The following is a 24,865-nucleotide window of genomic DNA, read 5'->3' on the forward strand; positions in this document are numbered from 1 at the left end:
AGCTATAGGGAGAGACGGGTCATATACAATATGTACAACAACCATGAGAGAATAATGAGAGTGGGCGATCAAGAACGAAGTGCTCGTATTAAGAAGGGTGTAAGACAAGACTGTAGCCTTTCGCCCCTACTCTTCAATCTGTACATCGAGGAAGCAATGATGGAAATAAAAGAAAGGTTCAGGAGTGGAATTAAAATACAGGGTGGAAGGATATCAATGATACGATTCGCTGATGACATTGCTATCCTGAGTGAAAGTGAAGAAGAATTAATTAAATGATCTGCTGAACGGAATGAACAGTCTAATGAGTACACAGTATGGTTTGAGAGTAAGTCGGAGAAAGACGAAGGTAATGAGAAGTAGTAGAAATGAGAACAGCGAGAAACTTAACATCAGGATTGATGGTCACGAAGTCATTGAAGGTAATGAATTCTGCTACCTAGGCAGTAAAATAACTAATGACGGACGGAGCAAGGAGGACATCAAAAGCAGACTCACTATGACAAAAAAGGCATTTCTGGCCAAGAGAAGTCTACTAATATCAAATACCGGCCTTAATTTGAGGAAGAAATTTCTGAGGATGTACGTCTGGAGTACAGCATTGTATGGTAGTGAAACATGGACTGTGGGAAAACCGGGACAGAAGAGAATCGAAGCATTTGAGATGTGGTGCTATAGACGAATGTTGAAAATTAGGTGGACTGATAAGGTAAGGAATGAGGAGGTTCTACGCAGAATCGGAGAGGAAAGGAATATGTGGAAAACACTGATAAGGAGAAGGGACAGGATGATAGGACATCTGCTAAGACATGAGGGAGCTGTAGAGGGCAAATACTGTAGAGGAAGACAGAGATTGGAATACGTCAAGCAAATAATTGAGGACGTATGTTGCAAGTGCTACTCTGAGATGAAGAGGTTATCACAGGTAAGGAATTTGTGGCGGGCCGCATCAAACCAGTCAGTAGACTGATGACAAAAAAAAAATTCTAGGGGACTGATGACCACAGCAGTTAAGTCCCATAGTGCTCAGTGCCACTACCAATTACTTAGACTTAATTTTGTCCCAGTATATCACAATGTCTAACAATGTATCTGTTTACGTGACGAAATGTGACTTGCAGCTACAATTGCTTTTTGCATGCGCAATAGTTTTACCACAGTTCCTTGCTTATCTTTCCAAGCTGAATTCAAAATCTATATATTTCTGAACATTACGATATCTTGCTTGTTATGTCACCACATAAAAATATTCGTCCCATCAGTTATTTACCCAATTCAGAAATTCACATCACATTGAAGAAAGTCGTATCAGTTTACTGATCCACATCCAGTTAACATCAACAGTATTTTTAGATACAGTGCACATCACTAATATTAAGCTGAAGTGATTGTGACGCTAAAAATTAGAACAAATACTTGGTCATCATGACGACTGGCAGCAGCTAAGATTAATCTGAAACAAAACCATGGAGTAGTCTAAAAATAAAATAATTTCCAGATAATTTTCATCGTTATTAGTCATAGGGCTTACACGAAGACATTTGCTCGCATCTGATGGCCACATTCTTCCCTGCTTTTATGGTAATATCACCGATCGAAGTTTGGTCCGTTTCATTCAGTGACTTTCGAATCCTTTTTATTCATATTTTTCTAACGATTCCAAGCAGTCCTCAATATGCAAATTTAATTTCCGTCTTCTCCCCCCCCCCCCCCCCCCCGTCTCTTTCTCTCTCTCTCTCTCTGTGTATGTGTGTGTGTGTGTGTGTGTGTGTGTGTGTGTGTGTGTGTGCACGCGCGCGCACGGATGTCTTACATATCGCAATTTCGCGGCGCATGTTGTAAGACCCTTGTACTAATCCTATAGTAATCTGATATCACCTATATTTGAATGCAGTGATCAAGGCTAACACAGCGAACCGGTTCGATCTGTGTTTCTTTTTTTTTTTTTTTTTTTTTTTTTCTAAATCAAATCACGCTTACGATTTCTCAACTCTAACGACTTTGATACCGACAGTAACAAGTAAGTATACTTCCTTAGGTTAGTGAGATCAAAGACTTTGCTTCAAGCACTATTGTGACATACCAGAGAGGCTCTTCTACAAATAGACTGTTTCTCTTACGCGAAAGTATTCCTAGAATTTGATGACGTAACGTATCCCTCACGGAGAAAAAAAATGTTTCCGACTGGAACCCTTCGTGACGTTTTCGGAGAGTGTCGGTTGTGAATGGTTGGACTTAATTGCATGTTACAGACGTTGTGATGGTTCTCATGCACATAAGAATAGCGAGATGATGACACGTACAATACAATTTCCATTACCTGAATCGCATTGTTCAAAACTGTAAACAAAAGGCGTCTGACGGAGGTGAGCGGAATATGCTGCCGAACACTTTGACAAATATTAGCGTAGTCTGGCATAACAGAAGATCGATAGAGCAACTGTCTACATGACAAATTATAATAGTGAGCACTGGTGATGAGAAAACAGTCCAGGTGGGTATTGGGAGAGTTGTAAGTCGAGATCGTGATTTCCTCTAACGTTTTTCATTATTATATTTCAGTATGACGGCACAGTAACATTTAAAGCTTTAGAAAAAAACTTCAGGAGAACAAAAGACAAAGACAGTTTAGCAAGCGTTGATCAAGCAAGTCGGCAGAATTATACCAAGAACTACAGTTTAAGATGGCGAGTATTGTAAAAATGGGAAAATAGTATATACTGAGGGTAGATACAGGAATAATCAAAATGATAAGAGTCACTGTATGGAGGAAATAAAAAGCAGAATATTTAAAGGTAAAAGAGCTTTAGAAAAGGTGAAAGGTGTATTGACAGTCAAATACATTCCAACAAAACTAAGAAAGATATTCAAACTTTTGCCTGGAGTGTAGTATGACATGACAGTGAATCACGGGACAGTCTAAAGACTGACAAAAATACGTACTTGTTCTGAAATGTGCTTGAGGAGAAGTACGCTTGTAGTGAAAGAGCGTGACAAAATGGTGAATAATTAAGTATCTGAACTTCTAGGGATAGGGGAAGAAAGACAATTAGTGGAAATACGAGTAATACGAATAGGGAAAACATCTTGGCTGAGAACATTGCAAAGAAATTGCCTGCAACGAAATGTCATAGGAAGAAATATTGCAGGGAGAAGAAGAAGGAGGCCTGGAATGTTAAATTACATTAAGTGTGGACAAAGTTACCATCAGATTAAAGACAAAAGGAAATTGTGAGCTTCCAGTTGATACATATTGCCAGTCCGATGTACCAAAGCAAGAGGAAAAGTTGTTCCGCATATTTAAAACAGAATCTGTGACGTGTAAAAAGACGCCTTGTGTCAACTCGCTTACGTTTTTAACTGTACACATTGATAGAAAATTTATCTGGAAAAATTATCAAGTAGACCATCTAAAACGTTTAGCATTTTCCATAAGAACAAATAGTTATAAATCAATCTGTTAACAGGCTTCGCATATTTTGATTAATTTATGTCATATAGGATACAATTTAGTGGTGAACTCATTTACAACAGAGTACGAATTGCGGAAAAGAAACTACAACAAGAGTCGCTTTCAAACAGTAGGCTTTGTCTTGTAGGCATCTGCTTAAGATGATGGGAATATCGACAACAACATAAGGTTACATTTATTCAGTGATAAAATTTACTGACAACAATCACTCAGAGTAATATTGACTCAGAGTACTATTGATATTAACAAATATAGCTTAAGGTAAAGCTATTTACATTGCCTTGCTGTGAATCTAACTGGGCCACAGGAATAAGTGAAACACGTAGCAACAAAATCTTTGATAATATACCCACAGAAATACATTGCCAAGCAGACACGTCTTCTTTTGTACTGCAGAGGAACTCTCGAACGTAAATAAGAATATGATAAGCATAAAAACTTTGTAATAGTTTCGTCTGAGTCACACGTTCCGCATCATAGCGTTTATTATGAATGTTTTTATGGAACATATAACTAACTCACTAATTGACTAACTGAGATACTTGCATAATTTCTTCCAGAAATCATATTTTCACCAATTTTTAATTCAACTACTAACGCAATGTTGAATATATTTTGCAGAGATTCTTTCTTGTTGGAGAAGCTGCGAGGTGTCGAGAGCATCAGATGTCGTTATAGCGAAATAATGAGTGACGAAGGCATGACTTCGTTCTGCACGTGTTATAAAATACCAGAAGTGGTCTAAGATAAACGGGAATGCCCAAGCCACAACTGGACGCGCGAAAAGAATATCTGCATTCCTGTTCTAGATACTAGATACTTTAAATAATCATACATAACAGTTGGATAACACGAAACTCGGAATGTGAAATGTTTTTCGCCGAAACTAAAACCTATTGCATATTTTAGTAAACACTTGAGAGGTGACAGCCCTCCAGGAGCAAAATTCATTTGTACTTATACGAGAAAAACTTTTAAACTGAGAATACTGTCACTAGACATGTGATTATCTCATCCCTTCGACCCGAGGAAAAGACCTGGTAGGAGTTTGAAATAATGTCTTTACCTGCAGGCATCAGCAAAATCTGAGCAGAGAACAGTACTATAGAGAACAAAAACAGAATAATAAAAGAGAGAAATTTAATAAAATGGAATGAAATGTAAGATGTGGCGAATAAGTAGTGAATGAACAGAATACGAAATCAGCACTGCAATACTGGCCACGTAGATAAACGTAAATGTCGTGTGACTAGGGCCTCCCGTCGGGTAGACCGTTCGTCGGGTGCAAGTATTTCGATTTCACGGCACTTCGGCGACTTGCGCGTCGATGTGGATGAAATGATGATGATTATGACAACACAACACCCAGTCCCTGAGCGGAGAAAATCTTCGACCCAGCCGGCAATCGAACCCGGGCCCTTAGTATTGACATTCTGTCGCGCTGGCCACTCAGCTACCGGGGGCGGACGCCGCGTAGATGAAACAGTGTAGTTTAAGGAAAAGTCATAATGCTTGTTTCAGGGATTGCTGTCTAAAGCTGTAGGCCCAAGAGCTATACAGATAGAAATTCCAGAAATTTGCAGTCGTTCGAGTTGTAGAAGCTAATCATTTACATTCAGGTTCTCATTTTGCAAGGAATTAACTGCCACATCACTTCCTACGGTCGTATTCTTGCTCAAGAGGGCGTCACACGCATGACACACTTCAGGTTTCTAATAGTTAAAGAGGTCTTTTATGGGTTGAAATATGTATCACATATTTCTTAGAGTTTGGTAAGGCCAATTATGAATTATATATTAGTCAGTCTGGGTTACGTACCAGACAGGATTGAGAGAGGAATTAGAGAGAAGATCAAAAGAAGAGCAGCACGTTTCGTTACAGATCCATTTATTATCCACCAAAACGTCACGGAGAAGATCAGCCAAATCCAGTGGCAGACGCTGCAAGGAAGGCGTTCAGCATCCCGTTATGGTCTACTTTTAAAGTTAGGAGAGCGTGCATTCCTAGAAGCATCAGCCAAAATATTGCTTCCTTCTACATGCCGACCTTGCAGATCTCTCAAAAAGATCGTGAAGATAAAATCAGAGGGATTAGAGCCGACGTGGAGGCTTAACAGCAATCGTTCTCGCGAATCATACGTGACAAGAACAGGAGAAGGAGTAAGAGACGCTGATACAGAAAGTACCCTCCGCCACATGCCGTAAGGTGGCTTGCGGAGTATAGATGTAGATGTAGAAACATGACCATTTTGGGAGAATATACCAGACGGCTCACATTCAGGATACAATCAGTGCAAAACGTCCCGTTTGGCTCGCTCTACAAACACCCTGCGGGTTCGCCACAGTTCAGCTTAGAAATGGGTCGGTCACGTTTTCCTCCCCTGCAGCGAAGTTTCTGTAAACCAGCCTTATGTGCCTAGAGCGCATACAGCCGTCGCCGGCGTGTGCAGCAGCAAACCCTGCGTTGTGGTTTGCCTAAAAGCCACGCTGGAGCAGTGTAGTATTGCGTCCTACTAAAACGAAAGCAGTCCACCTTAGACACAAGGTGATCCTACAACCAAATGCGAAAAAACAAGCCTCTCCTACATCTACATCCACATCCACACTCCGCAAGCCACCTGACGGTGTGTGGCGGAGGGTACCTCGAGTACCTCTATCGGTTCTCCCTTCTATTCCAGTCTCGTATTGTTCGTGAAAAGGATTGTCGGTATGCCTCTGTGTGGGCTCTAATCTCTCTGATTTTATCTCCATGGTCTCTTCGCGACATATACGTAGAGGGAGCAATATACTGCTTGACTCCTCGGTGAAGGTATGTTCTCGAAACTTCAACAAAAGCCCGTACCGAGCTACTGAGCGTCTCTCCTGCAAAGTCTTCCACTGGAGTTTATCTATCATCTCCGTAACGCTTTCGCGATTACTAAATGATCCTGTAACGAAGCGCACTGCTCTCCGTTGGATCCTCTCTATCTCTTCTATCAACCCTATCTGGTACGGATCCCACACTGCTGAGCAGTATTCAACCAGTGGGTGAACAAGCGTACTGTAACCTACTTCCTTTGTTTTCGGATTGCACCAATGAATCTCAGTCTGGCATCTGCTTTACCGACGATCAACTTTATATGATCATTCCATTTTAAATCACTCCTAATGCGTACTCCCAGATAATTTATGGAATTAACTGCTTCCAGTTGCTGACCTGCTATCTTGTAGGTAAATGATAAGGGATCTTTCTTTCTATGTATTCGCAGCACATTACACTTGTCTACATTGAGATTCAATTGCCATTCCCTGCACCATGCGTCAATTCGCTGCAGATCCTCTTGCATTTCAGAACAGTTTTCCATTGTTACAACCTCTCGATATACCACAGCATCATCAGCAAAAAGCCTCAGTGAACTTCCGATGTCACCCACAAGGTCATTTATGTATATTGTGAATAGCAATGGTCCTACGACACTCCCCTGCGGCACACTTGAAATCACTCTTACTTCGGAAGACTTCTCTCCATTGAGAATGAGATGCTGCGTTCTGTTATCTAAGAACTCTTCAATCAAATCACACAATTGGTCTGATAGTCCATATGCTCTTACTTTGTTCATTAAACGACTGTGGGGAACTGTATCGAACGCCTTCCGGAAGTCAAGAAACACGGCATCTACCTGTGAACCCTTGTCTGTGGCCCTCTGAGTCTCGTGGACGAATAGCGCGAGCTGGGTTTCACACGATCGTCTTTTTTCGAAACCCATGCTGATTCCTACAGAGTAGATTTCTAGTCTCCAGAAAAGTCATTATACCCGAACATAATACACTCCTGGAAATGGAAAAAAGAACACATTGACACCGATGTCTCAGACCCACCATACTTGCTCCGGACACTGCGAGAGGGCTGTACAAGCAATGATCACACGCACGGCACAGCGGACACACCAGGAGCCGCGGTGTTGGCCGTCGAATGGCGCTAGCTGCGCAGCATTTGTGCACCGCCGCCGTCAGTGTCAGCCAGTTTGCCGTGGCATACGGAGCTCCATCGCCGTCTTTAACACTGGTAGCATGCCGCGACAGCGTGGACGTGAACCGTATGTGCAGTTGACGGACTTTGAGCGAGGGCGTATAGTGGGCATGCGGGAGGCCGGGTTGACGTACCGCCGAATTGCTCAACACGTGGGGCGTGAGGTCTCCACAGTACATCGATGTTGTCGCCAGTGGTCGGCGGAAGGTGCACGTGCCCGTCGACCTGGGACCGGACCGCAGCGACGCACGGATGCACGCCAAGACCTTAGGATCCTACGCAGTGCCGTAGGGGACCGCACCGCCACTTCCCAGCAAATTAGGGACACTGTTGCTCCTGGGGTATCGGCGAGGACCATTCGCAACCGTCTCCATGAAGCTGGGCTACGGTCCCGCACACCGTTAGGCCGTCTTCCGCTCACGCCCCAACATCGTGCAGCCCGCCTCCAGTGGTGTCGCGACAGGCGTGAATGGAGGGACGAATGGAGACGTGTCGTCTTCAGCGATGAGAGTCGCTTCTGCCTTGGTGCCAATGATGGTCGTATGCGTGTTTGGCGCCGTGCAGGTGAGCGCCACAATCAGGACTGCATACGACCGAGGCACACAGGGCCAACACCCGGCATCATGGTGTGGGGAGCGATTTCCTACAGTGGCCGTACACCACTGGTGATCGTCGAGGGGACACTGAATAATGCACGGTACATCCAAACCGTCATCGAACCCATCGTTCTACCATTCCTAGACCGGCAAGGGAACTTGCTGTTCCAACAGGACAATGCACGTCCGCATGTATCCCGTGCCACCCAACGTGCTCTAGAAGGTGTAAGTCAACTACCCTGGCCAGCAAGATCTCCGGATCTGTCCCCCATTGAGCATGTTTGGAACTGGATGAAGCGTCGTCTCACGCGGTCTGCACGTCCAGCACGAACGCTGGTCCAACTGAGGCGCCAGGTGGAAATGGCATGGCAAGCCGTTCCACAGGACTACATCCAGCATCTCAACGATCGTCTCCATGGGAGAATAGCAGCCTGCATTGCTGCGAAAGGTGGATATACACTGTACTAGTGCCGACATTGTGCATGCTCTGTTGCCTGTGTCTATGTGCCTGTGGTTCTGTCAGTGTGATCATGTGATGTATCTGACCCCAGGAATGTGTCAATAAAGTTTCCCCTTCCTGGGACAATGAATTCACGGTGTTCTTATTTCAATTTCCAGGAGTGTAAGTGTTCAAAATTCTACAATTAATAGACGTTAGCGATATAGGTCTATAGTTCTGAACATCTGTTCGACGTCCCCTCTTGAAAACGGGGATGACCTGTGCCCCTTTCCAATCCTTTGGAACGCTACGCTCTTCTAGAGACCTTCGGTACAACGCTGCAAGAAGAGGGGCAAGTTCCTTCGCGTACTCTGTGTAAAATCGAACTGGTATCCCATCAGGTCCAGCGGCCTTTCCTCTTTTGAGTGATTTTAATTGTTTCTCTATCCCTCTGTCGTCTATTTCGATATCTACCATTTTGTCATCTGTGCGACAACCTAGAGAAGGAACTACAGTGCAGTTTTCCTCTGTGAAACAGCTTTGGAAAAAGACATTTAGTATTTCGGCCTTTAGTCTGTCATCCTCTGTTTCAGTACCATTTTGGTCACAGAGTTTCTGGACATTTTGTTCTGATCCACCTACCGCTTTGACATAAGATCAAAATTTCTTAGGATTTTCTGCCAAGTCAGTACATAGAACCTTACTTTCGAATTCATTGAACCCCTCTCCCATAGCCCTCCTCACACTACATTTCGCTTCACGTAATTTTTGTTTGTCTGCAAGGCTTTGGCTATGTTTATGTTTGCTGTGAAGTTCCCTTTGCTTCCGCAGCAATTTTCTAACTCTGTTGTTGTACCACAGTGCGTCTTTTCCATCTCTTACGATCTTTCTTGGCACATACTCATCTAACACATATTGTACGATGGTTTTGAACTTTGTTCACTGATCCTCAACACTATCTGTACTTGAGACAAAATTTTTGTGTTGAGCCATCAGGTACTCTGAAATCTGCTTTTTGTCACTTTTACTAAACAGAAAAATCTTCCTACCTTTTTTAATATTTCTATTTACGGCTGAAATCATCGATGCAGTAACCGCTTTATGATCGCTGATTCCCTGTTATGCGTTAACTGTTTCAAATAGTTCGGGTCTGTTTGTCACCAGAAGCTGTAATATGTTATCGCCACGAGTCGGTTCTCTGTTTAACTGCTCAAGGTAGTTTTCAGATAAAAAAATTTCACTGGATTCTTTGTCCCTGCCACCAGTTATGAAGGTTTGAGTCTCCCAGTCTATATCCGGCAAATTCTACGATACCCAACACTTCCGTTGTACGATGCCCAGGAAAAAATAACTTTCGTTGATAAATGTACATAATCTGTCATCTTCTGCCTATTTAGATGCCTGACTTTCTCATTCTCGCCATTGTTTACAATTTCTAAAATCAGTTTAGTTTAGTTGTCTGCATGTCAGCTTTTCCAGCAATTACCGTCCGAAAATTTTTAGCAATTTGAGCGTGAAAATGTTTCAAAATAAACGTACAAGCTTTGTAGCGTTTATTACATTGAATTAACAATTATAAATAATACACTGAAACACCGAAGAAACCAGTATAGGAATGCGTATTCAAATATAGAAATATGTAAAGTGGCAGAATACGGCGTTGCGGTGGGCAACGTCTATATAAGACAATAAATGTCTGGTGCAGTCGTTAGACCGGTTACTGATGCTACAATGGCTGGTTATCAAGATTTAAGTGAGTTTGAACTTGGTGTTATAGTAGGTGCGCGAGCGATGGGACACAGCATCTCCGAGGTAGCGATGAAGTGGGGATTTTCCCGTACGACCATTTCTCGAGTGTACCGTGAATATCAGGAATCAGGTGAAACATCAAATCTCCGACATCGTTGCGGCCGGAGAAACATCCTCCAACAACGGGGCCAACGACGACTGAAGAGAATCGTTGAACGTGACAGATATGCCAATTTCTCAATGCTTGGCCATCAGCGTGCGAACCATTCAACGAAACATCGTCGATATGGGCTTTCGGAACCGAAGGCCCACTCGCGTACCCTTGATGACTGCACGACACAAAACTTTACGCCTCGCCTGGGCCCGTCAACACCGACGTTGGTCTGTTTATCACTAGAAACATGTTGCCTGGTCGGACGAGTCTCGTTTCAAATTTTATCGAGCGAATGAACGTGTACGGGTATGGGGACAGCCTCATGAATCCATGGACCCTGCATGTCAGCAGGGGGCTATTCGAGCTGGTTGGGGCTCTGTAATGGTGTGAGGTGTGTGCAGTTGGAGTGATAAGAGGCCACTCATACGTCTAGATACGACTCTGACAGGTGACACGAACGTAAATATCCTGTCTGGTCACATGCATCCATTCATTTCCATTGTGCATTCCGACGGATTTGGGGAATTCCAGCAGGACAATTCGACAGCCCACACGTCCAGAATTGCTACAGAGTGGCTTCAGGAACACTCTTCTCAGTTTAAACACTTCCGCTGGCCACCAAACACCCCAGACATGGGATGCCGTGCAACGTGCTATTCAGAAGAGATCTCCATCCCCTCGTACTCTTACGGATTTTTTGACAGCCCTGCAGGATTCATGGTGTCAGTTCCCTCCAGCACTACTTTAGACATTAGTCGAGTCCATGCAACGTCGTGTTGTGCCACTTCTGCGTGCTCGCGAGGGCCGTGCACGATATTAGGCAGATGTACTTTTTGTTTTTTTTTGGTTCTTCAGTGTATATCAAATGATATAGGAACTAAGTATTCACTGTGAGTACCATCCACCACACATCACGTCGATAGGCAAAGTTCTGCTGGTAGCGGAGGCACATACACATGATGCTTTGTCAACGCACAAAGGTACAAACTGCATGGCGTCAGACCGTGTGTGAACTTGGAGGTCATGCAAGACAAGCTCTATCCTCTGGCCCCTTGCGGCCAGTCCAGCGGTCGGGTACAACGTCGTTTAACCAGTCGCGTACTGAGTTATGCCAGTGGGACGGCGGTCAAATAAACTTCTGTGGTTCAGCTTCTCCCATTTGAGGACAGGTATTTATGACCACCTGATGCGCACGTAGTTTGTTCATATTTCCACTTAGGTGAAATGTCGATTCATCACTGAAGACGACACGATCCATGAAACCTTCATCGTCATGCAGCAAAGTTGGCACGTTTCAGAAGTAGTCTGTACTCTCTAGAGCTTGTAACAAATAAAAACGATAAGGATGTAGTTGTAAGAGTCTCCTTAAAAGTCTCCACATAGACAGACTGGAATTGCTCATTCGCGACTAGCCTTCTGAACAGATTTATTGTGGCTACGTGTGAAAGACTCTCACTCCTTCAACACATTCTTCAGTCACTCTTATTCTTCCCATACTCTTCCCCTTGCGCTCAGTTACACAAACAAAACTATCTGAGCTGCTCTTTCATTCGATGTATTATTTATAATTCTAAGTTGAATGTAATAAATTCTTCAAAGCCTTAAATCCCATGTATTCATTTTGAAACGCGCTGTCCCACAATTTTTGTATTATCAGAGTCCCGTTTCGCCGGATGTCTTGAATACAACGTACGCCACTGCCGAGTGGCTTGCGCTATTTATTCTTATTCTTGAATGCCTGCGATGGTAAGCAGATTCAGTTGTCTACACCACAACGACGATTCTTTCTAGGATTTCTAATTACCGTAGCTTCAACCCAAGTGATTAGAACTAGAACGCCAGTCAACGAGTCAGTAAATTAAAATAAATATTACCCTGTGAGAGAAATTGTCACAACATGAGGAGTGGATCAGTCCTGCAATGATGGCCGCGATCAAATGGGCTTTTGACGTCTACAAGCGACTATCATCGCCATTTACTGATCGTATAAATGTAATACTTGGGTTGAGGCCATAAAGAAGCCGCTAAATACCATAGGGTCTGAATGAGATCTCACATTCCTGACAACTGCTACAAACCGCGATGGTGAATCACGAAACAATGTTACTTACTGCATCGTTTCCACCTACATCTACATTTACAAGCATACTCTGCTAGTTACCGTAAAGTGCCTTATGGAGGATACTTCAAGTTTTATTTCTATTCTATTCACGTACTGAGTTAAGCAAAATGGCTGTGCATATATTCGATACGCATCCTAATCTCTCTTATCTTGCTTTCATGCTCCTTTCGCGTGTGCAGTGATGGAAACAGAATTATCGCGCAGTCTTCCTCGAATATCGACTCAAAATTTTGCCCAACAGTGCCTTGAAAGCCGAAACTGGCCTGTAAGGCGTGTCAATGAATTTTTAGTTTTTCGCAAAAGTTTGCAGTCCCTGTAGGTTTTATCCTTCAACAGGGTTCCGCGAGAATAGGGAAGGAAGAAAATAAGGTTAGGGTTTAGCGTCGCAACCGACGATGAGGTCATTAGAGCACAAGTTCGGATTGGGGAAGGAAATCGGCAGCAACTATACCGGTGTTCACTTTAAGCGATTAAGGGTAATCACTGAAAACGTAGGTCTAGGTAGTCAAGCAGTGATTTGAACCGTCGGCCTCCCGCATACGACTCCAGATATCACTGTGCCACCTCGCTCATTGGGAGAATAACATCGCCATTCTTCCAAAGATTCATATCCAAGTTTCCTGAGAATCGTTGATGAAATTTCTTATGTGCTATACTGTTATTTTACGTTTTTAGCCGCGCGTCTATGAATTCGTTAAATGCCTGTCAACAGGACTACTTGATACAGACTCCCAACGCTGGAGAAATAATCTAGGATTCGTCACTGTAATTTCTTGTAACCGGTTTCTTTTACCACTCTGCCTTTTTCCTGGCACCTTTCCTATTTCGTTTCTTTGGGGCATGCTCGATGCTAATTTCTTTTCTGTTGAATGTTCGCATTTCAGCACAACGTACTCGGTTCTATTAGTAAAAACTTAATCAAACCAATAGCATATCTGGGTGTACATATATGGTAAGCAAACCAATGTGAGCGCATGACACGGGGTACTTTCCCCCTGTACCACAAACGTACCTCCGTGCGCACTGTAATTATTCTAATCTTGCCTCCACGCTCCCTACGGGAAAGATACGTGTGGTGTTGCAGGGTATCCTTTCTCGAAACTTTGTAACTGCTCTGTCGAGTGACGGTTAGTTATAATCTTTCTGTGTCTAGCAATTCAGGTTGCTAACGTCCGTGACGCTCTCTCATGGAACAAACAAATCTGCGAACATTCGTGCTGTCGTTTCTTGCACACATTCAATATTCCGTATTTGTCCTAATTTGTATAGGACCCACACATTGCACAGTTTTACGTTCCTGAACATTTAAAGCGAGTTCCGATCCTTTACCTCACTTTGAAATCTTACCAAGATTTGACTGAATATTTGCGCAAGTTTTTTGAGTGAGTGCTTCATTATACATAACAGAACTATCTGCAAAATATGTGGGGTTAATATTAGTACTGTCTGTCATGTCGTTAACAGCAAGGGTACCAATACAATTCACTGCGCCTGATGTTATTTCTACGTCTGTCGATGACTCTCTATCCATGGTAACATGCTAGTAAAGTAAAGTCGTATGGAAATTTTGGCTGGCAGACTTCACGGGGGACGTTCAGCCGCCTAGTCGGAAAGGGTTTTCTTGTTCCGCACATAATAGCCTCTTTCGATATGGGTCTGTGAGCGTAGGGCGTTAGATTTATTTGTGGAGCATAGGTAAGTGTAATGGAGACAACTACAGTGTGGCGTTATGTTGCAGTTCTGTAACTGTGATGATGGTAGTGGTGGTAATGAGAGAAGAGAAAAGGAGAAACCCAGTGGAGGCACACTGCCTACTCCTCTCGAATTATACTTAGGGGACCGTCGGGCTTGACGTTCCCACCCGACGTACGGATCATCAACAAGTTTCACACTTCCTTCGTTCGTGAGACACTGCAGAGAGGTTTGGACTCTAATCCGTGACACGGTCGCAAAGACTGATTGTCAGTAACCTTACGGCACCACCTCTCTGACCCGTGCCAGTCAAATACTAGCAGTGAAAATTTCATCCAGTACCAGGATTCAGACTGGCTTACCCCTAAGTAGAGCTCCACCGCAAAGGCGTGTGTTAGCGACCCCGGCAGCTGAGGCTGGTTGGTAACATACCGCGTTCTTCCTACCAAGAAATCCTCTAGACACCAGTAAAGACGGCAAGACAAGTACTATACTTAGAAACTGTGTCTTTGTCTTGGGGCAGAGTAACTCATGGCACAAAATTACCCGCACTGAAATTACCCACACTGCCTTCATCCAGTATTAGAGAGTGAGAGCGCTTAGTGACCTCGATCAAACTTTACACTCGATTTCAGACTTTTGAAATTTTTTCTCGCTGAAACCCTCCATAAAATAATGAAAGGAAAAAAGTTTAGCACTTATTAAATTTTCGCTGTCCATACGGTAATGCTTCAACATTAGGCATGACGTTTCAATTTATTATGTCTTTACTAATAATTCTATTCGCAACGCAGTTTTCTGACAGTGTCCATACATATCACTCAATATACCTGCAAACTTATGTCATTGTACGACACATAATTCAACATATATAACCTCATAAACATTAAGATGCATAAAAGCTAGTTGTTGCTTAAAATCTTGCCCAACTTAGCCAGACCATACTCATGAAGTGTTTCGTAACGAAAGTACTTCTAACAAAAGTTAACCAGAAATTCAAACATTTTCGAAACTGAAGCTCACTTACATCAAATACCTAACATATTAACTCTTCGGTAAAGTAATCAGTGTTTGCAGCTGTTTTATACATGTGAGATCGACTCTTTACAGAATTGGGGATGAGGGGTTTACTGGATTATTACTAGCCATTTTGCTCCTGTGGAAATGCACAGACGTCCTGCTCCGCTGTTCTCGAGTATTCTGGACGTGTATAAGCGCGTCACGCAGGTTCTTCTACAGATCTATTGATGTCTAGATGCATCCTGAGTCGCCGATCTCTTACTACTGCGGACGAGTTGCTTCCATATGAAACGTCCCCTTAGAAAAATTAGTGAGTTACTGTGCTGATAAACCTCTTACGTTATTTGATTTTCAAACAGCTGAGCAAAACTAAACGTACTCAGACATTTCTCTCTTTACTTATTCTGATCATCACTAAACTGACACACAATATTTTTAGCGCAACGCAATCTGACTTTCAATAATCCCCACAAAAGAATGGCCCTGACTAACAATAACCTATAACTTTCATGAATCCCTTACCTCACAAAAATCTTCGTTACTCAAACTACTGCAATACAGCGAGCGCCACTACTGTCAGCTAAATAAAAGATTCTAACTACTGAAGGCACTAACTACTGATAGGCATAGTTAGCAAATGAAAGATTTTGATAGAGAACAAACAATGTATTTACCTTAATAGTGTTCAAAAGTCATTATATATATATATATATCAGTTCATGATATCCAGTATTACAAATTTACTCTTTCTGGCGGACACCCGTCCAGATCGTCCGCTCTCAAAATTCTGCCATCTCTCTCCCCACATCCACCACTGCTGGCGCCTCACCTCCAACTGCCCAACGCTACGCACTGTTCACATCCAACTGCCCAATAGTACAATAGCGACTATTGGAACAATGCCAACCAGCCACAGACTTCACACAGCACAGTCAGTGATTTTCATACAGAGCGCTACGTGGCGTTACCAACATAAAAACCTAAACAGCCTACTTACACATATTTCGATGAATGAAACAGTTACAAGTGTATATCACCCAAAATACGTGCCTCTTCGCGTGCTGTCATTTCTAAAAGGCCGGTTTTGAAATCTTGAACCGTTTAAGAAGGATGACTACTCTTATAACCCCATAACTGCCGATTTGCGGGGACGGAAGTAGGCGCGTCGTGCTCGACAGTCTGTCGGATTTGAAAATCAGTAACTCGAGAATGAAATGAATTATAGTTCTGCTCTAAGTTTTAAATAAAATTTCGATACATTATCTAAATTTTATAGACTGGAAAAAACAATAATAACTACAGTTCATGCAAAGCCTTTTGCCTCTGCAAAGTTTTTAAAATAACGTACAATGTTTTACTTAATCTGATAACTGCAGTAGCTGCGACTAATAAGGGAAAAGAAATTCAGTTCTTCATCGAGCGAAGATACCAGACTGTAAGATGTGTAAAAATCAGTTTTTTTTCAAGGAATATGTATCTTAAAACCGGATGATAAGTAATTCACAGCGGCCGGAAAGCCGTCTCGCAGCACAGATGGCAACAATTGACGAGCAGTACAGTGACAACAAAGCCGCACTCTGCACACAATGCCGAGAACACGTATGTAGTAGTGAAGTCTTAAGACCTGGCGCAGTGTCGGACGCGTTTGGAATCCGGGCGTCAGGAGTAGGGTCTGGCCACAGGTAATTGCCGCGACACCGGGGCCCGCCACGTGCATTATGTAGAGCAGCGGCGGCAGACGGGCCGCGGCGGCTCTGCCCACGCGGCCTGCATCGGCGGCCCGGCCTTGCTCCTGACCTCTGGCTAACTGCTCGCCCCGCATACCGGCCCACGTGCGCTGACCCACTCTGCCGACACACGTCTGGCTGACAGACCAGCTGCACGGCTGTGCAGCGACAGTTACAAGTTCATGGGAAGAACACCGAAGAAACTTCCAACCTCCCATCGACGCCGCATTTATTACAGGCAGACTTCTAGCTCAGTTGTACGAGAATGATCGAGAAATGGACAGTAGGGCTGCGGATAAAATATCGATATGCATGTCGACGATATTTTGCCCTCTTTATCTCGATATCAAAACTACAATATACAGGGTGATACAAAAAGGCACGGCCAAACTTTCAGGAAACATTCCTCATACACAAAGAAAGAAAATGCTATGTGGACATGTGTGCGGAAACGCTTACTTTCCATGTTAGAGCTCATTTTATTACTTCTCTTCAAATCACATTAATCATGGAATGGAAACACACAGCAACAGGACGTACCAGCGTGACTTCAAACACTTTGTTACGGGAAATGTTCAAAATGTTCTCCGTTAGCGAGAATACATGCATCCACCCTCCGTCGCATGGAATCCCTGATGGGCTGATGCAGCCCTGGAGAATGGCGTATTGTATCACAGCCGTCCACAATACGAGCACGAAGAGTCTCTACATTTGGTACCGGGGTTGCGTAGACAAGAGCTTTCAAATGTCCCCATAAATGAAAGTCAAAAGGGTTGAGGTCAGGAGAGCGTGGAGGCCATGGAATTGATCCGCCTCTACGAATCCATTGGTCACCGAATCTGTTGAGAAGTGTACGAACACTTCGACTGAAATGTGCAGGAGCTCCATCGTGCATGAACCACATGTTGTGTCGTACGTGCAAAGGCACATGTTCTAGCAGCACAGGTAGAGTATCCCGTATGAAATCATGATAACGTGCTCCATTGAGCGTAGGTGGAAGAACATGGGGCCCAGTCAAGACATCACCAACAACGCCTGCCCAAACGTTCACAGAAAATCTGTGTTGATGACGTGATTGCACAATTGCGTGCGGATTCTCGTCAGCCCATACATGTTGATTGTGAAAATTTTCAATTTGATCACGTTGGAATGAAACTAAAATGAGCTCTAACATGGAAATTAAGCGTTTCCGGACACATGTCCACATAACATCTTTTCTTTACTTGTGTGTGAGGAATGTTTCCTGAAAGTTTGACCGCACTTTTTTGTAACACCCTGTAGACTGCAGATATTTTTCTTTCATATTTTTTTCCCGATCTTCGGTAAATATTTGAGGTTGTTCCATATTTCTAGATTCCCGAAAAGCGTTTGACACGATGCGCCATTGCAGCCTGTTAACAAAGATAGAGAATATGGAACAGGTCCACAGATATGTGAGTGGCCCCAAGACTTTTTAAGTTACAGAATCCAGTATGGTGTCCTCGACGCGAGCATTCATCAGAGACAAGAGTAATGTGAGGAGGGCCCCAAGGAAGTGTGATACGACCACTATTGTTCACTATATACATAAATAATTTGGCGGACAGCGTGGGCAGCACTCTGCGGTCGTTTTGTAATGACGCTGTGGTGTGCGGTTAGGCGTCGAAGATGAGTCACCGTAGGAGGTTATAGGATGTATTAGATAAAGTTTATAGGTGCTGTGGTAAATGCAGCTAGCTCTAAATGTAGAAAAATGCGAATGAGTAGAAAAAACAGACGCGTAATGTTTGGATACAGCATTAGCAGTGTCCTGCTTGACACAGTCATGTCGCCGACCGGAGTGGCCGTGCGGTTCTACGCGCTACAGTCTGTAACCGAGCGACCGCTACGGTCGCGGGTTCGAATCCTGCCTCAGGCATGGATGTATGTGATGTCCTTAGGTTAGTTAGGTTTAATTAGTTCTAAGTTCTAGGCGACTGATGACCTCAGAAGTTAAGTCGCATAGTGCTCAGAGCCATTTGAACCATTTTGACACAGTCATGTCATTTAAATATCTGAGCACAACTTTTCAAGGCGATATGAAATGGAACGACCATGAGAGGTCATGGTAGGGAAGGCAAATCGTCGCCTTCGTCTTATTGGGAGAATTTTAGGAAAGTGTGCCAGGACGCTGGTTCGATCTATTCCTCAGTATTGCCCAAGAGTTTGGGATCCGTACCAGATCGAATTAAAGGAAGACATCGAGTCAATTCAGTGGCGGGCTGCTAGAATTGTTACCGATGAGTTTGAAGAACACGCAAGAGTTATGGAGATTCCTGAATCGAAGGCGACGTTGTTTACGACGAAAACTACTGAGGAAATTTAGAGAATCGGTATTTGAAGCTGACTGCCGAACAGTTCTCAAATGGTCCAAATGGCTCTGAGCACTATGGGACTTAAGTTCTGAGGTCATCAGTCCCCTAGAACTTAGAACTACTTAAACCTAACTAACCTAAGGACATCACGCACATCCATGCCCGAGGCAGGATTCGAAGCTGCGAGCGTAGCGGTCGCGCGGTCCCACACTGTAGCGCCTAGAACCGCTCGGCCACTACGGCAGGCCCGAACAGTTCTACCGCCGCCAACATACATTACGCATAAAGACCACGAATATAAGATACGAGAAATTAAGGGGTTGGGTTGGGTTGTTTGGGGAAAGAGACCAAATAGCAAGATCATCAGTCTCATCGGATTAGGGAAGGGCGAGGAAGGAAGTCGGCCGTGCCCTTTCAAAGGAACCATCCCGGCATTCGGCTGGAGGGATTTAGGGAAATCAGGATGGCCGGACGCGGAACTGAACCGTCGTCCTCCCGAATACGAGTCCAGTGTGCTAACCACTGCGCCACCTCGCTCGGTGAGAACTTAAGGCTCCTACGGAGGCATATAGATAGTCGTTTTTCTCCCACTCTTGTTTACGAGTGGAACAGGATAGGAAATGACTATTAGTTGTACAGGGTAGCCTATGCCACACGCCAAACGGTAGCCTGCGGAGTATCTGTGTAGATGTAGCTGTAGAACTTTCCGTCGCGGCCACTCTACTTGTCCACTCTCTTGAACATTTGTGTGATTATGTTGCGGTGACATTTTGCAGGAGCGGCCACGCGATGCGCCCGTCGACGCTGTTCTCGTCGTGCGTGCTGGTGGCGTTCGTGTACCTGCTGGTGTGGGCCGTCGAGGAGGCGATGGGCGCCGGCGTCGCGGCCGCAGCGGAGGGCACGGGCCGCATCGCCTTCCACGGCGACGCCGCGCCGGACCTGCTGGTGTCCGCCCCCGACACCGCAGACGACGCCTCCCCCTCCGCCCCCGCCGCGGACGTCGACCTCACCGCCCCCGAGCACGTGCGCGCCGCCTACCGCCAGCACTACGACGGCGACTACACTCTCGACTTCGGCTACCACAACTACGACCGCATGACCAAATTCCTGCGGATGACCTCCGTCAAGTTCCCGACGCTCACCGCTCTTTACTCCATCGGGAAGTCTGTGCAAAGTAAGTACTTCGCTTACACTCATTTACTTGGTCCTTTCAGTGCGTTACAATGGCAGGAAACGTTTCTGGTATTTTATGGCTCAACCCATTTGTTTATTATCAGTTATGGATTGCGTTCGATAGCCCCCTTGGGTCGTAGTTTACGGACTGACTGTAGTAGACGTTCGACAGCGATGTTACACGAGTCAGTGCGACACACTAGGTATCAATGTGCTTCACTGGTCATTAGTATCATCTCTGTTCGTGGTAATTCTCCATTCTCTCCTGTCTTCTGCCATCCTCCTCAGGTCCGCGTAATTTCCGCATCCCTTGATGTCGTCAGTCATCTTGTATTTCCTCCTTCCTCATTCCCACGTCAACGAATGTCCCATTCAGTTCTTCTTGCTTTCTGTCCGCCCCCGGTAGCTAAGTGATGTCTCGGTCCGGCACACAGTTGTAATTACGCTAGGGGCCCGGGTTCGATTCCCGGCAGGGCACTAGGTCTTGTGTGTCCTTCATCATCATTTTCGGTCAGAGGGCTGCGTGCTCTCTGTAATAAAAAAACTGAGTTAAGGATTCAACGATCAGCTTGAACGGATGTCTTGTGACGTCCGCCCAGACCTAATGCAACAAACTATAACGAACAAAATGAAAAAAAAGTGGTCAGCGCGACAGAATGTCAATCCTAAGAGCTCGGGTTCGATTCCCGGCTGGGTCGGAGATTTTCTCTGTTCAGGGACTGGGTGCTGTGTTGTCCTAATCATCATCATTTCATCCCCATCGACGCGCAAGTCACCGAAGTGTCGTCAAATCGAATGACTTGCACCTGGCGAACGGTCTATCCGACGGGAGGCCTAGTCACACGACTTTTTTTTTTAAATTCTTTCTTTATCGCATATCCTGCTGCAGTCTTCTCCCGTCACCAACCCCTTCCAACACTCTCTCGTTACTCACTCGTTCCCTCCAACTTCTTTCTGTCCAGTCTCACCACATCCGCACTTCAAATGTTACTAGCCTTTTTTGCTTTCTCCTCTCGTCTCAGCGTCCATGTTTGTGTCCACAGAGTGCAACACCACAGACAACACACTTGGCTAGTGTTTTCCTCAGACTTTTATCCACTTTGCCTCATAATAATCCCCTGTTTCTATAGAATGCCTCCTTCACTGTACTAATCCGAGTATTCACTTCATGATGGCATCTCAAATATTCATTAATAGTGCTTCCAAGTTATTTAAATGCTCTTACTTGGATGATAAAATTTTTTCTTAGTATTTGCCAGTCCCTTTTTTACCGAACACCATACTCTCGGTTTTTGCTGTATTTTTTCTCATCCCATATTCCACAAAAGCTTCATTCAAATCTTTCAGCATTTTGTTTACAGTTCTTTCGCTTTCTGTCAGTAATACCATGTCATCAGCAAATCTAATACTTTATATTCTCTTTGCACCATTACATAGTCCTCTTTCTCCTTCTAAGTATTTGGCGGTAATTTCTTCTAAGTTAAGTGGACCAGTAAAATAGAGAGGCACAACCTTATCTAACACCCCTTCCAATGCTTATTCCTACAGACATTTCATTTCCAATCCATACCCTTACTTCTTTTGTTAATATAGATTCTGCACCAATCACACCTGTTTCCAATGTACTCCCTTCTTCTTCCATATACCCATCGGCCTGTTCCATCGTACACTGTCAAAAGCTTTTTTTACTTGTAACTTCATCTAACAGCAATGGAGCAACGAATGAGAAAATTTTCCTGTTCCCTAGCAACTGCACTGCGGCAGGGAGAGAAAAATGGTTTTAATGAACTCTGAAGGTACTGAAAAAGAGCAGATGGAGTATAACAGAAGGGCCTGCAATTTCAGATAATCGAAAAATCTAGTTGTTAATACCAGAACGGATAACGTACCAGTAACACCACCCCCAATCCATCTCCAGATTATTTGAAGACTCGAACTCCCATTTATAAAACAGTTTCAAACGTCTGATTATTTTACAGTTGAGTTACTCTGGATGATTATAGTACGGGAAATTTCCGTGGAGTTTTAAGAAAAGCTCGTTTTTCAAACATCTCAATGTTTATGACGTCATATTTCGTGAACTATGCGCCGTACAACTTTATAATTTAGCAGTTGCATTCATAATTTTGCAGTTATATTCAGTGGACTATGTGGATACTGTCTGAGGAATATGTTACGAATAGGGTTTATAGCAAAGTAGCAATAAAATTAAACATCATTCCTGGAATATTATTGCCTGAACAACGGAAGTGTACGGAGCGGTAAACTTTTCGTCGTTTCATTATTTTTTGGGACGCGCCAGCGAGGAAAAGTTTCTAAAAGATTTGATATTCGGCGTAAATTTTGTTAGAACTCGCTGTGTGCTCTTATTCTCAAATACAGGGTGAATACAGTAGCAGTACTTTTCGCTGTGAGTGACACTGCCTTAAGACGTATACATAGTTTCTCTGATAGTCAAGTTGTTGTGTTAAATGTTTACCATAAGATTATATGTCATTATGAGTAGATTATTACAGCATTTTAAAGTCGGTCGATAATTGTATGAAGTGCTGAAAATCTAATTTTTGTTTCACCTCGAAGGAGTTCGACAGGCAACCTGCAGCTGCGATCGGGTGAGCGCTTTAGCTGTTTGCTGATGTCGACGGTTGTTATGGTTGGGGTAATGAACGGATACTTCGAGAAAAAGCAAAATAGTAGTAAAGCTTTCATTATCACTTCGAAAAAATGTAATTACATAAATATTTTTTATTTGCATGCAGGTGTACGTCTGCAGTCCCGAAATCCACACATCACACTAACTTAGCACGCCTTTGAGGATCCTTGTCAGAGCGGTGTAGCCTGTCCATAAAGTACGATATCGTGCGTTAATTCGTCTTGACAGCAGGCAGAAGTGCTGCAGCTGTGTCAGGTCAATACAGTTGACTTCTTTGCACTTCTGGATTGGCGTGACACGTCTGCAGCACCCTCGCTGTTGCCGAAAGCGAATTAGCGTACGGTATTCCACCTACCCCTCGTAGAGGGAAAAAATGTCTATCATCATTTGAGTTAAATACAGTTATTGGAAGAAAACCGTACCACCATTAGTGCCTTCTAAACTTAAAGAGTAGTGATAAAGTTTTAGTTACCACATCGAAAACTAACGTTACGTCATAGTTTTTTGTTTATTCGCAATTACGTAACAGCTAAAACCGATTAAATACTATTTTAAATGACGGAGATGAGTCTATACCACGACTCATCGAATCCATTTACCTAGGAATCTCTGTATTTGTGTACATAGGGCTTTTGAATGTTTTCGCAACATGAATACTATGTTAAATACAATCAAATACTCGCATCCTCTGGATGTATACCTTTTTAGATACAGTAGTACATACTCTGCATTAGATGCTTTAAAGATGTTGTACGCTTGCAAACTGACGAACCGCGTGGCTTGTTATCCGATCGATATTACATATGCTAAGTACAACAAACTTCTATACCATCGGTCGTCAAACTGCGGCCTGGATTAAGTGTGCATGCGGCCCGCGGTTCTCAGTCGTATTTTATAATAATAGACACCCAGTAGCCGGCCGCGGTGGTCTAGCGGTTCTGGCGCTGCAGTCCGGAACCGCGGGACTGCTACGGTCGCAGGTTCGAATCCTGCCTCGGGCATGGGTGTGTGTGATGTCCTTAGGTTAGTTAGGTTTAAGTAGTTCTAAGTTCTAGGGGACTTATGACCTAAGATGTTGAGTCCCATAGTGCTCAGAGCCATTTTTTGATAGACACCCAGTAACTAATAACCGAATAGAAAAATGTCAGCTAACATTAAGAGCTAGTTAAGAGCACTCAGTAGCAAAGCCCAGTTTAAAGCAACAAACCGCTATTTCCCCATTCTGTGTATAACTCACGATATACTGATACAAACTGTAACAGACGTCGGTACGATCATGTTCTGCAAGTATGTTGGCATTTCGGTCAGCGGACAACCATGCCAATAATTACATCAGGGCACGTATCAAACAGGGTAACGTTGGCCGGGTAGTCCCACATCGCAATCGCTGTGTATACAAACGTTAGAGTATGGCACAGAGAAGACTCCGTCCAGACTCTCTCCGATGGGAGGCAATAGGAAGAATGGAAACAGGACACTCGCAAACTGATGTGGCTCTATAGCTTAATGTAAGTCGTTCTGTTGTTTCTCGGATGACGCGACATTTTACAGAGACACAAGCTCCATCCCGAAGACCAGAGAAAGGCCGACAACGTGTAACATCAGACAGAGAGGACCGTTCTTTGACAGAAAAGGCACGACAGTACCGCCTTAGTACTGAAAAGCAACTGGCATCTGACCGCAACATCCACTGGACGTGTTGTATCGAGGCGAATGGTGTACAGAAG

General features: G+C 43.9%; 1 protein-coding gene across 3 annotated transcripts in view; it reads left to right on the forward strand.

The window, feature by feature from the left end:
- LOC126465694 (carboxypeptidase M) overlaps positions 1-24,865 on the forward strand; it is a 500,418-nt gene that overhangs the window by 311,217 nt on the left and 164,336 nt on the right. For all 3 annotated transcript variants that reach the window (XM_050096325.1, XM_050096327.1, XM_050096326.1), the window contains exon 2: positions 20,089-20,486. In XM_050096325.1, coding sequence (XP_049952282.1) covers positions 20,089-20,486 — 398 coding nt within the window. The remainder of the gene's footprint in view (positions 1-20,088; positions 20,487-24,865) is intronic.

This window comes from Schistocerca serialis, chromosome 1 (genome assembly GCF_023864345.2).
Source record: "Schistocerca serialis cubense isolate TAMUIC-IGC-003099 chromosome 1, iqSchSeri2.2, whole genome shotgun sequence".
Classification (NCBI taxonomy): Eukaryota; Metazoa; Arthropoda; class Insecta; order Orthoptera; family Acrididae; genus Schistocerca; species Schistocerca serialis.